This window comes from Hypanus sabinus, chromosome 22 (genome assembly GCF_030144855.1).
Source record: "Hypanus sabinus isolate sHypSab1 chromosome 22, sHypSab1.hap1, whole genome shotgun sequence".
Taxonomy (NCBI): Eukaryota; Metazoa; Chordata; class Chondrichthyes; order Myliobatiformes; family Dasyatidae; genus Hypanus; species Hypanus sabinus.
Genome location: NC_082727.1, coordinates 45,248,761 through 45,261,554, shown reverse-complemented (window position 1 = coordinate 45,261,554; position 12,794 = coordinate 45,248,761). Strand labels below are relative to the sequence as shown.

Genomic DNA, 12,794 nt, shown 5'->3' with positions numbered 1-12,794 from the left:
AGATGTGAGGCGAGTTATAGGCTTTTATTGACTGGAAGAAAGAACAAGCAGCAATTGACCACCACACTACATCCTGGAGACTGAGGGCAGGGCTCAGGCCCCAATCACCTTTATACCCGGGTCAGTGGGAGGAACCACGGTCAGTGGGAGGAGCCACAGGAGCAGTCAGTGGGGGGGGGGGGTGTGTCCAGACAGGTAGATGTAGTTCACCACATGCTATTTCCTGCATTCCTTTGAGCACTCCAGAGTCTGACTAACTACAGTCCTTTTGAAAATGTTGGGGGGTGTTTCTTATGCTCTATTTAGTAAACTTATTGGGATCTGTTTCCCAGGCTCCTGGTTAGATTCTCAAGCACCTACATAACAATTACTTGACAAGGATCCTGAGTACCTTTGCCAAAACAGAGCCTCTGCTTTCTTAGAAGTTTATGTGAACTGTTGGCACGTCATCTAAAACTTTGACCAACTTCTGTCGATACACGGTGGAGAGTACACGACTGATTGGAAACACCAATGCTCTTGAATGGAAAAACGATCTATAAAAATAGTGGATTCAGCCCGGTCCATCGTGGGTAAAGCTCTCACTACCATTAAAGAACACTGTCACAGGAACCCCACCATCCGGGGTATGTGCTCTTCCCACTGCTGTAAGGAAATAAGAAGCCTCAAGTCCGACACTACCAGGTTCAGAAACAGCTATTGCTCCTCAATCTTTAGGTTCTTGAACCAAAGGGGATAACTTTGATCACCCCCAACAGCGAATTGATTCGCCAACCTGTCAACTCACTTTTAAGGGCTCGACAGCTCACATTTTCGATATGTATTACTTATTTATTTGTTATTTTTTCTGTATGTATTTGCAGACTGTTAAGTTTTGCACACTGGTTGTTTGTCTGCCTCTGTTGTGTGTGGTTTATCATTGGTTCTATCATGTTTCTTTCTATTTAATGTGAATTACCTGTAACAGGTATTGTATTTCCAGACCATGTGAGACTTTGGAGATTTCTAGAGTAAGAAAATTAGTCTCAGGGTAGTATATGGTGACATACACGTACTTTGATAATAAATTTACTTTAAACTTTTGAACTTCAAGCTTTGAGAATGATCACAGATATGAATGTTTTGATTATGGGAGTGAGGAATTTCACATCTATTTCAATTTTTAAAAACCTTTTTACTTCTATTAACCTTTATAATGACCATTATTATTGCTGTTTCTTCTTACATCTGATTCATACAACTGCTCTTGACTAATAATTTCCACTTTTGAAGCAGGTTTCCAGTAGGCTATTAACATTATCTCATATTAAGTTAAATTTTACAATTTCAACTGTACATGAAACCTCGAGAGCAGTATCTGCATATTTCCAACATACTACTTAACAAAGATGCATGAACAAATTATGCAACCTGTCTATGGCTACCCATTTTTGCCAAAGGACTGGATTCTTCTTCAGGAAACTAAAGCATGGGGAAATCTTTTGAGCTTATCAGTTTTTCGACTGGTTAAAAGCTAGTCTACACTATTGTTACCTCTAACTGGTATTTATTTCCAGATGCTGTACCATGTGAGATTTAGGAGCTTGTCCAGAGTTATTGTGAGAAAATTATGGGATACATCATACCTGGTAATAGGAGATCTATTAATACATTAAAATATTACATTTTAATTTCTTTTAGCAGATTAGTCAATTCACAGCACACAGAGAGTACGGCTTCAATACAAATAAAAATGATCTTTTTAAAAAACATGCATTGAGGGATCTAACTTGTATCCATTTTCCTGCTTTTCAGGCAACTGGTCTGGCTGAATCAGTGTCTCACTTACATCAAACATGGTCATCACTCGATATATGTCTGAAGAGCTAGAATTTTTTTCTCCTGGAAAGGGCAGAAATGACTGGCTCTAGTGAAAGACACCAATTGAGAGAAATTACTTTGGGGAGAATCAGTTTAATGAAATTGTTTTCAAATATGTAGGCACACTGAATAATTATTTTGAGAAAAAGATCATAAGACATTGGAGAAGAATTAGATCACTGACCACTTGAGCCTGCTCCACTGTTCCATCTTGGCTGACTTGAACCACATTCTCCTGCCTTTTCCCTGTAACCTTTGACACTCATACTAATCAAGAACTTAACAACATCCACTTTAAATATACTCAATGACTTGGCCTCCACAGCCACCCATAGCAACAGATTCCACAGATTCACTACCCTCTGGTTAAAGAAATTTCTCCTTATCTCTGATCTAAAAGCCTCTCTGGCCTTGGGCCCCCCACTATTGGAAAAAGAAACCAAGTTATAGTAATTCTCATGGACAGATCCAAATTATCACTATTTTAAGGAAGATTTTGGTTTCTGAAATGATCAGTTTATATTTTATTTGATTAGGATGAGTAAGCATACTGTATAAAGCTCAGCCATTCAAGTAATATTTTTAACTTCTTGCAGTTATGTGAAATAAATCGGTAAAGTTCAATTACTGTTATGTACAAGAACAAATTTATTTCCAAGTGTTTATTTCCCAATACAGCAAGAAACTGGATCATGCGCCATGTCTTTAAATATTAAAAATTCAACATCTCAGTACTACAGAGATACAACCCTTTCTTGAAGAGTTCCTTTACATTGCACATATTTTCGAGGTCCAAGATTCAGTCCAAAACAATGTATTATCCATGCAACAAAAATACATAAATAACATTTGAAGACATATAGTAGGTTTCTTAAAATGCAATTATTTCTGACAGGTATTTTCAAGTAAATTGAGCCATATACTGACATCCCAAGGCAGACATTGCGATCAGCAAAGTTTGTACATGAACACCAGCATTCATGACTACATTCCTGCGTCGGCAATTTTCAATCGCTCTGTGTTGATCTGTTATCTTAAAAAGAATTCATGTAAAACCAGAGCATACAAAAATGTAGTACCAGTGCATCAAGTACTTTTGCAAACTTCAATGACTGAAATTTCCACCTGGCTCTTCAAAGCTCTGAGGTTCTCTTTTTTTCATTTTAAAAACTGCTTATTGTTACCTATCATAAAAGCAGCTGTAATACCAAATATCAGTTAAGCATACCGTATTAATTTTTCCTACTTAGCTAATAGATTTTTGTAGCTCATAAAGCTGCATGTTATTTAAATTGAAAGTGTACACTAGATTTAACAAATTTAATACTATTATCATTTGAAGCGATTTAGTAATATGTTAAAAGACATATAGCTCATTGCATGTAATAAATGAAAATGTCAGTGCTATAAAAGCTTTGGCCTCCTTGCCCATTAGTTGTGCCTGCACATTTGAAACATTTTTTTGGAAATAGTGTAAGCTTCCGTATGAAAATTTGGTTTAATAATACTTTTTTCCTATCAAAGCTCTCCACATAAAACTGTGGAAACACAACAATGCTGTCACTATTTACACATAAAATTGTTCAATCCATAATTCCCCTCCCACCCTGTATGAAAGATCCTGAAGCGATAAAAACAAATGTAATTATTCCTATTGTATGATAATTTCATTCAACAATAGTTTCGAACTTCTTTTGTTCTAATAAAATGATTGTAAATTAAACTGATTTATGTCAAATGTCTATGAAGATTGATTGATTAATAAGGACCATTGCATGTAAAGATTTTCACATATTAATAGCAAGACATTAACAAAGCACAGAAAACTAAAGAAGAAATACAGATTTAACTTGTTTTAGACATTCAACATTCTATTAAATTGATGACATGATGTGCCATTATATGGTTGCATAGAAAATATCTACCATTCAGTTCTTAAGAGAATCAACCTCTTCATTTTCCAGTGCTTTACGTGAAACACGGTCAATTCACTAGGCAATGTGTTTTAGTTTTCACTGGATATCCAGAGATTGTTCCATGGATTGTTCCCCCCCACCCACCCACCCCAAATGCTGTTGAAAACTTTGTTAAGCTTGTTAGCTCAGTGAAGCAGCCTGAGAAACATTAAGACAGATGGAACAAGCAGCTAGATCAGTCCTAGCTACTGCTTGTTGAAGAACACACTGAACTACATATGCGCAGGTTTCCACTTTCATCTTCCGCAATTGCTTCTGGCTTTTCCTCAGTCTTTGATATGGAGCTTGATGGTTCCTCTGGCCTCTTTTTCAACCTAGGTGTAGTTTTAAAATGGGGGAGATAACGGAAATATTTAGCACAGTCAGCCTATAACATGGGACATTTCTAACAATGCTGGAATGATAAAAAAACAGACTTGTGTAGCTTTACAGATATGATAGGCAGTCTTATAATTTTAAATGCATTAACACACAATGAAACAATTTTTATGTAGATATAGTACACAAACATTCAGTAGTCAAGCACACCAATGACCAGAAGGGTGCTTGAAGATTCTGCCCAGTGAAATTTGTACAGCATTTCCATTTCTGAGGTCAAGTCAAAACAGAAACTAAAATTTGTTGCTAGAATATCTCTCGCTATAAATTACCATTACTTCCACTTACTTCTTTTTTACAACATACATCCCTTCTCTAATCAGACCTTCCTGTGACTCGGTTACATATATGACCAGTTTGCTATAAAAGTTCACCTGATAAGGATTTCTGAGACTATACTATTTAGTTCTTGTGCCCTGAACAAAATTTGAAGGTAAGCAGTCAAACTGCAAGTTGAGCTTGTGTTTTGTATTTGGCCAACAAAAGTATTAAGATTATATGAATAGATGGTCCTACACTGTGAGACAAAATCAATTATTCCATGAATCCAGCAGAGATAACTTCTGTAATTTGCTTGTTAATTGCGAGAGATTACAATGAAATGGCAGTGATAATAAAAACTGATAGATAAGCTAATTTTTTATGACTTTACCAATGGTTGTACATAGATTCTCCTCTGGGGGGATTTGAAAACATCAGCACCAACATATATCACTAACAGTACTCATTGCACTTGAACAGATATTTAATTGTGTGAAACGCTAAGATATTTTGAAGTGAAAGAAACTAATTTAATGCAAACACAAAATAAAATATACCGTGGTACAATTCTCGACAATGGCTGTTGCTGTTGCTTAAAAACATCAAGTAACGATATCACTAATGACTTGGCATTTCAAGATTTCAAACAAATTCAGTAATAAAAATAAACTGACCAAATTTGAATCCCCCCCCCCATCAAATGCACCCTCCTCCAAAATATTTAAAATAGCAGCCACATATAGAAAATGCTGGAGGAACTCAGCAAGTCAGGCAGCCTTTATGGAATAAAGTTTTGGGCTGAGGTCATTAATCAGGACTGGAAAGGAAGGGGGCAGAGGCCAAAATAAGGTGGTGTGTGTTTGGTGGGGCAGGAGAAAGGAAACAGAACAAGCTCACAAGTGATAGGTGAGACTAGGTTTGCGGGAAGATGGGTAGCTGTGGGACAGGGGATGAAATAAGAAGCTGGGAGGTGATAGGTGGGAGAAGTTGGGGGGGGGGTGAGTGGAGAAGAAGAAATCTGATAAGGGAGAACAGTGGACCATGGAGGAAAAATAGAGGGGGCAGAGGGAGTTGATAGGCAGGTGAGAAGAGAAGGGGTAACCAGAATGAGGATTAAGAAAGACAGAGAAGTGGGGTGGGAGGGAAGGGGAGAAATTACTAGAAGTTAGAAACATCAGTGTTCGTGCCATAAGGTTAAAGGCTGACCAGACAGGATATGGGGTGTTGCTCCTCCATCCCGAGTCTGGCCTCATTGTGGCAGATGATAGATCTTTTATAGCTCAACAAGTTGGTTCCCCCAGGTTGCAATGGGTCTCATGGACACAGAGGAGGCTACATCAGGAGCACCAGGTACAATAGATGATCTCGACAGACTCGCATGTAAGATGTCACCTTACCTAGAAGGACTGTTCATGGCTCTGAATGGCAGTGACAGAGGTACCTGTCCCCTCTTCCTCTCTTTCTTACATGGTCCACTATCCTCTCCTATTAGATTCCTTCTTTTTCCGTCTATCATGTCCCAGCTTCTTTCTTCATCTTCATTCCCCTCACTGAGTCTCACCTATCACCTGCTAGCCTGTTCTCCTTCCCCTCCCCAACCACCTTTTTCTGGTTTCTGCCCCTACATTTCTCCCACTTCCTTTTCAGTCCTGAGGAAAGGTCTTGGCCCAAAATACCAACTGCTTATTCCCCTCCATAGATGCTGCCTGACTTGCTGAGTTCCTCCCGCATTTAGTGTGTGTTGCTGTAGAATTCCAGCATCTGCAGACTCTCTTTGGTTTAAAATACAAACAATAACTCTTACTAAAGATCCACAAACATCCAGACTCCATAATGATGTTAAAATGTGGTTTAATTCAAATCTATTTTGATGATTAAAGAGGATGACATTTTACTACTAGTCCAATTTGCTGCAGTATAATCTCAGGGATAAAATCATTTAGGATATAAAGAAACAAGATCTAAAAATGATAGCACATCTCAAAACAGTTTAAACTAAATTAAATATTTTTTAGTGTGGAGACTTTTACAAAAATTGTTGCCAGCAACTTTCATGCAGCAAGTTCCCAGAAAGAGCTACCAGACTACACAATGATATAATCTGGTTTGGTGATGGAGCTGGTCTATGATGCTGAGATACTGTACATCGAGGATCCACTGGGACACATCATCAGTGATGTAACCTGGAGGTCATCCGGTGTTTCGGCTCTTTCAGTATCAGGCATTCTCGCCCAGACTACCCAGACAGGTTTGATCAGGCAGCGATTCGTGTCCCAGCATCACTGGCCTACGAATCCCACCTCTTCACCCACAGACATCCGGAGGCTCACATCGCATCCTCTGAGCTGGCCCTGATGGCTCTTCTCCTTGCAGCCCCCATAATGCCAAAGAGGCGGTAGGTTCTGCATAGCGAGCAGCCAGAAAAACCTCTACACCCCCTTTCCACAGTCTCACATTATGCCCTCCACCCCTGTCTCAGGCTCTACTCTACCAACTCCGAGTATTTGGTTTTCTTACATTCAAACACCTCCTCAATCCAGTATTCCAAAAGAATTGTCAATTCTACCTTGACTGCCTGCTTAGAGGTTTCTGACAGAACAACCATGTCCGGCCTCGGGGATGATGATGCGAAGAACACGGAGAAGAACCGAACTTCTCCCGTTATGAAATAGTAATTGTATGTAAACTTAAAGCTACAATGACTAATAAAAGGACGTCAAAGTATTACTGACAAAATTTATTTATTAACATAATTGCTTCTAATGCCTGTTTTAATAATACTTTTAAAAAAGTTCTATATATCCAAAAATACTTCATTGTAGAGAGGGTTGTAATAGAATCTTCCTTTAAAATCAAATATTTTTGTTTCAGCAAACTCAGTTTACTGAAGTAGATTTTGAGAACAGTAGCAATAACTGTTATCTGTAGAATTTGTTGCCAATCTGTGGAATTTGCTGCCGCAGGTGGCAGTGGAGGCCAAGTCATGGGGTGTATTTAAGGCAGAGATTGATAGGTATCTCAGTAGCCAGGGCATCAAAGGTTATGGTGAGAAGGCGGGGGAATGGGACTAAATGGGATAATGGATCAGCTCATGATAAAATGGCGGAGCAGACTTGACTGGCTGAATGGCCGAATTCAGCTCCTTTGTCTTATGGTCTAACTAGATTTTTTGTAAGTTCCTGAGAGAAATTAATCGGAATGAGTTATGTTCTAATTAGGCTCCATGGTGCCCTTTCCTCAGACTTAATAGAATTCAAAGGTTGCCACTGGTATTGGAATTTTAAAATTTATTTCAAACCACAATATTTAGGAAGGAGTAAGCTGTGCCATTGTTATATCTGAACAAGCAAATGAGATTGGAAGGTCATTCTAACCTTATTAGGTGCTTTTTTTTTGGGAAGCACTGCAAATTTAAATCTGTTTAAGGTTTGAAGGAGAAAGTAATCCAGGATTGTGTAGGTATAAAGAATAGCAGGTATGGACATCTCTTGAATCTCAGGTTGCAAGCATTTTACAAATACTGGATACTCTCATTAACGATATTTCTCTATGAAGCCAGTTCAGTCATTTATGAAGTGGAACCAATACAGGTAATGTAAACTCCCGTGCATTGCAAAGTGCCTTTATCAGCTGGTGCACATGGCAATAACCCTACTGTATAATTAATCCTGCACTCTCAACACAGTTTCAAGGTAACTCTTCCAAGGATTATATTGTCTGGTTGCTGCCTCCTATCTCCAAATGAGTAGGTCATGACAAGGGAAAATGGATAGCTCACACGGGCTGTGATAGACATCTCCTGCATCTTGGCCACCCTTCACTGGCCTTCATTTATCACTGGGGAAGGCCTGCAGGCACCCACATAGGTCAAGATTATGATCACGCATAATGTGAAATGCTTGTAGTTTCATAACGTCATTAAATTTATCCCACAGTTTAAGCAATGCAAATTTGCCAAAATATAAAATGTCAGCAACTGGAATCCAAATTGATAAGTGGCTAGGTTCCACATGAATCAGTCAGGAAGAATGGCTGTTAATAAGCTATCACTAAGTGGAACAACAACACAGACAAAATGCTGGTGGAACACAGCAGGCCAGGCAGCATCTATAAGGAGAAGCACTGTCGACATTTCGGGCCGAGACCCTTCGTCAGGACCCCTCGTGTTTGTAGCACTAAGTGGAGCCTATAACCCAGCTTTCAGCAGCCCACCACCATGGTCTGCAGATTTCCCAGCTCTCGAGTTGGCAAATCTGCCTGCTGAACATGTCCTGTGCTAACCTGATGCTCATACAGTGAGCCCACTGAATAACAGAGGAGAAATAGTCTTCCTGCGGGGAGGTAAGCGAAGATCCTTAACTCATTTAATGTTTTTACTTCTTCTATGTAAGTGTTTTGTTCTATCCCAATAAATTTTAAAACTTTCTTAATAATTTTCACACTATATTAAGTAGTTATCAGTAAATTTTGAATGTTGTGACAACTTAACTGATACATTTGACAAGCTGGGGATGAGGTCTCAAACAGTTGTCAAAGCCATCAGATCAGTACAGCCAGACACATACATTGTTAAAGTGCAGCAATGTATTGAACCTTGCTAAAGCGATGGAAGTTGTTGGCCCAGCGAAAGACTGCACCCTTGTTCATGCTGAGAGTGATGGCATTGCTCAGGGTGGAGCAGACCCACTATCACAGGGAAAAGATGACCTTGCCCACAAATCAAACATGTGACATTCTCGGCATTACGATTCAATGCATTGATACAGAACAAGGGGCTAGTGGTGGTTTTTTCCTCACCTTCTAAACTCTACTTTCAACAACTTGCAAAGCACTTGAGCAAATTGGCAGGGTCTACTTAGTTGTTGCTGTGGAGGCATCTCAACATACAGAATGCCCGCTGCATTGATACCAAATCATTCCTTCAGTTCAGCTAATGGCATTCAGTACACTTCCTTCACTGTTTAACTAATGGACTAGAGAATAGTTGGGATGCCAATGTATAGCATAAAATATTTGGCAAAATAATCCCATCTTCTCAATTTAGGATAATAATTGTCAGTGTATTTATCAAAGTGGGATAAATCCCTTAACTTTAAGAATTACACGGTTTCACTTGATTTTTTTCAGGCTTGAGAGGAGTACCATATATAAATGCTTGAGCAATACTAACTGTGTAATATACTAAGATGCCTGGGATAAATCTGCAATCAATAAAAAAGGGGCAGTTAAAATGATAATGGTGAAGCACAGTTCCTAAAATCTGACAGGAAGAATTATTGTTCAATCTTCTCACTTGAATTGGACAGCTAAAGGATTGAACATCATAAAATGCAAGCAGATTGATCCTAGAAATTCTGAAAAGATAAAGTTTATACGTACGACCATGCAAAGTTTTCAAACAAATCCTTGCTTACTTCACTTTACCCAGGCAACACATAGCAACAGACCCTACAGAAGGATAGCACACACTGAGACACCTAAAAGGTCTATAACCATACACCTCCTTAACCCAGGGCAAAGATGCAAGTGCTGGGTACTCACAATGGCAGGTCCTGAATTCTGAGCCAGTCTTCCCAGAACTGTACAGGCCTGCTGTACTAAGGGGCGGGCAGCAGCCTTTCAACTGAAAGTACTCAGAGGCAAGAAATACAGGTCAGCTGGGACAATATGAGGCTCCCTTCCCATCAGAGGAGAAGATCTTTATCAACATTGCACCCCAAAATAACAGAAGTGCCTGGAACAACCCAGGAAGGAAGTAGCACCCAGATCTAATGCACTGCCACAAACTCCATAAATTGCTGTTATGCTTGTAAAAAATAAAGAAATATAAATTTGGTTTAAAATTGTATTGTGTTATTCTTTATTTTTATAATGAAGCCTTTTGTTTTTAATTATACAATCAGAATTAAACCTCAATTTCTCCCAAGATATAACGTATTGACTGTCAGTGGTTATCAACAGAGCTTCCTTCACTTTCTGCATATCATGGGTCGTGCCTTCTTTCCTGATTGCATAGGGATGTTTTCTTCAGCTTATTCAAAATGTATGCAGGACTAAATCAGAAGCAGCAAAGACTGACAAACATAAAGACCGTTTTGTGCCTTTCCAAAGATTAAGCCCAGGTCATTACCATTTTCTAAAAGGAAGACAGCTGCCAGTCCAAACTGTTGGTTTTGATCTTGGTAAAACTTTGCACTGATTTTTCTCCCTAGGCATTTAAAAATATTTACAGTGAAATAAATCTGAAGGTGGATTTGCACAAAGAATATTGCTGCTATCAATGATGCAGTATCAATTCATAAAACACTTGGCTAAGTTTGATCAATCAATGTTTAGTAATGTGCCAAGAAATCAGGAAAAATAAACCAAATTTATTCCATACACTGATGAGAACAGGCTTGACCATTAATGAATGGTCTTGTATTTCTATGGCGGTAACCAGGAGCAATGCCAACCCAATTAGTAACTGACTTTTCAGTATGTCAGTAATAATAAAATACACTTGATAACCAATTTTATTTACTTTGAGATCATCAAAAGCAGAGTAGAATTGGAAAGCAGTTATATCTTCTGACATTTCTCCGTGTGTATATAAGCAAGGGTTATTTGGGGAGCTGGGTTGACCCCTGCACCCAAACAGATAGTCACCCAAAATATATATCTACCCAAGAGAATAACCAAGAATCCCGTTCTCCTCAGAACTTAGCTCCAACTGCAAAGTGGTAACAAGATATAAATCATGCAAATTAAAATACATGCCTTTCAGAATGTGCCAAATGCAATCTGTCTGAACCCAAAATAAATTACTGCTGCAATCCAGAAAATACAATAATTTGCTATTTATAATTAAACCCTAACTAGCATTAACTTACATTCATAATATCCCTATAATATGAGATGGGTGATGGGGTAGAGATCTGTTATGTAGTTGGTGTAAGGCATTCCTTCTCTCCGCTAGCCTACAAGCCACCCTTGGACAAGGTGTAGCACCTGCTTAGCAACCCCTGATCAGGGTCACATGAAGCCAAGGAGCAGGTGGCGGATAGTCATATGAGAAGCTGGTGCATATCACAAGACCTGGTTATGTGACCACTGAAGCCAGGAAGACAGTCTCTGAAGAGTATTGATAATGGCTGGGTCACCCATCTTGTAGAAACATTGCCCAGAAGAAGGCAATAGCAACCCACTTCTGCAGAAAAAATTGCCAAGAATAATCATGGTCATGGATAGACCATGATTGTTCATGTCATACGACACGGCACATAATGTTGATGATAATATGAAAAACATCTCAAAGTTAATCACACAAAATATTATAAGACAAACCAAGATACTGACTTATATCTGATGACAGATTCTCCAATGGTCTACCAATTAATCTATCATAACAGAACTCACACTTGATATTTTTTAAACCTGTTCTTGTCCTTGCAAGTGTTAAATTATAAAAGAAAAGTTCCATCTAAATGAATTCTTTATGTTTTGCAGAGTAAAATTGTTGCTGGGTGGTATTAAATACAAATATTAATTGGGAGGGAGATCTGACTATAGTTCAGCTTACCACCATTTTTGGATGATTTAACTATGTAGCTTAATGATTAATGATAAAATGCTCTTACCATACTTACTTTTCTCTGTTGAAGATCATGAACTCTTGTCTCACTACTTCTAGACATTCTTGCAAATACTCATTATCCTTTCAGAGAAATAAAAACAATTACTAGAAACTTTAAAACTGCAAAGTCAAAAGAATTCGAATGCAATGTGTGCAGTATTTCTAGACAGCGACTGCACTGTTAAATTTTTGATCAAGCACTTGTCATTTTCTCACATATTAAACTAAATGCATATCTACATATAATAATAAGCCCAAAAGTAAAATATCCACTTGCAACAATCATAATTGCAAGCAAGCAGAGCATTTCCCCTTTATAATCTGTTACGTAGATAATATAAGCTTTGTACAAATCCCCTCAGCACCTGAGATAGATTCTTCATAATTATACTTAATGCAATGTTTATGGATAGACATGCCTTAGCACAAGTGAGAGTGCAACGCAATGAACTGTTTCTATATTGATGGATAACTTAAGTAAACCCTTCACCCAGCACGCCCTGACTTACTGACTGTGAACTGTCCTTGCTGTTGTCTCTCGATTTGTTTTTTGCCAGCCTTTTCTTCTTCTTGTGCAGTGGCCTAGATTCTAAAATCATTTCTTCCAGTTCAAACGTGGGGTCACAATGCAGCCGACCTTTCTGTTTAAATGGTAAAATGTTACGAATTGAAACCGAGTCACTTCCCAAGCCTACTGTGGAAAG

General features: G+C 38.5%; 1 protein-coding gene across 7 annotated transcripts in view; it reads right to left on the bottom strand.

Annotated features, from left to right (window-relative positions):
* Positions 1 to 2,484: 2,484 nt before the first annotated feature.
* The window catches only part of LOC132379575 (serine/threonine-protein kinase 32C), a 271,167-nt gene continuing 260,857 nt past the window's right edge, over positions 2,485 to 12,794 (bottom strand). For 3 of the 7 annotated variants that reach the window (XM_059947643.1, XM_059947641.1, XM_059947640.1), the window contains 4 exons: positions 12,600 to 12,731; positions 12,104 to 12,171; positions 10,606 to 10,683; positions 2,485 to 4,150 (listed from right to left, as the gene is read on the bottom strand). In XM_059947643.1, coding sequence (XP_059803626.1) covers positions 4,018 to 4,150; positions 10,606 to 10,683; positions 12,104 to 12,171; positions 12,600 to 12,731 — 411 coding nt within the window. In that variant the 3' untranslated portion in view covers positions 2,485 to 4,017. Of the gene's footprint in view, positions 4,151 to 10,605; positions 10,684 to 12,094; positions 12,172 to 12,599; positions 12,732 to 12,794 lie in introns of those variants that run through there. The other 4 variants (XM_059947644.1, XM_059947642.1, XM_059947645.1 and 1 more) reach the window with 3 other exon arrangements.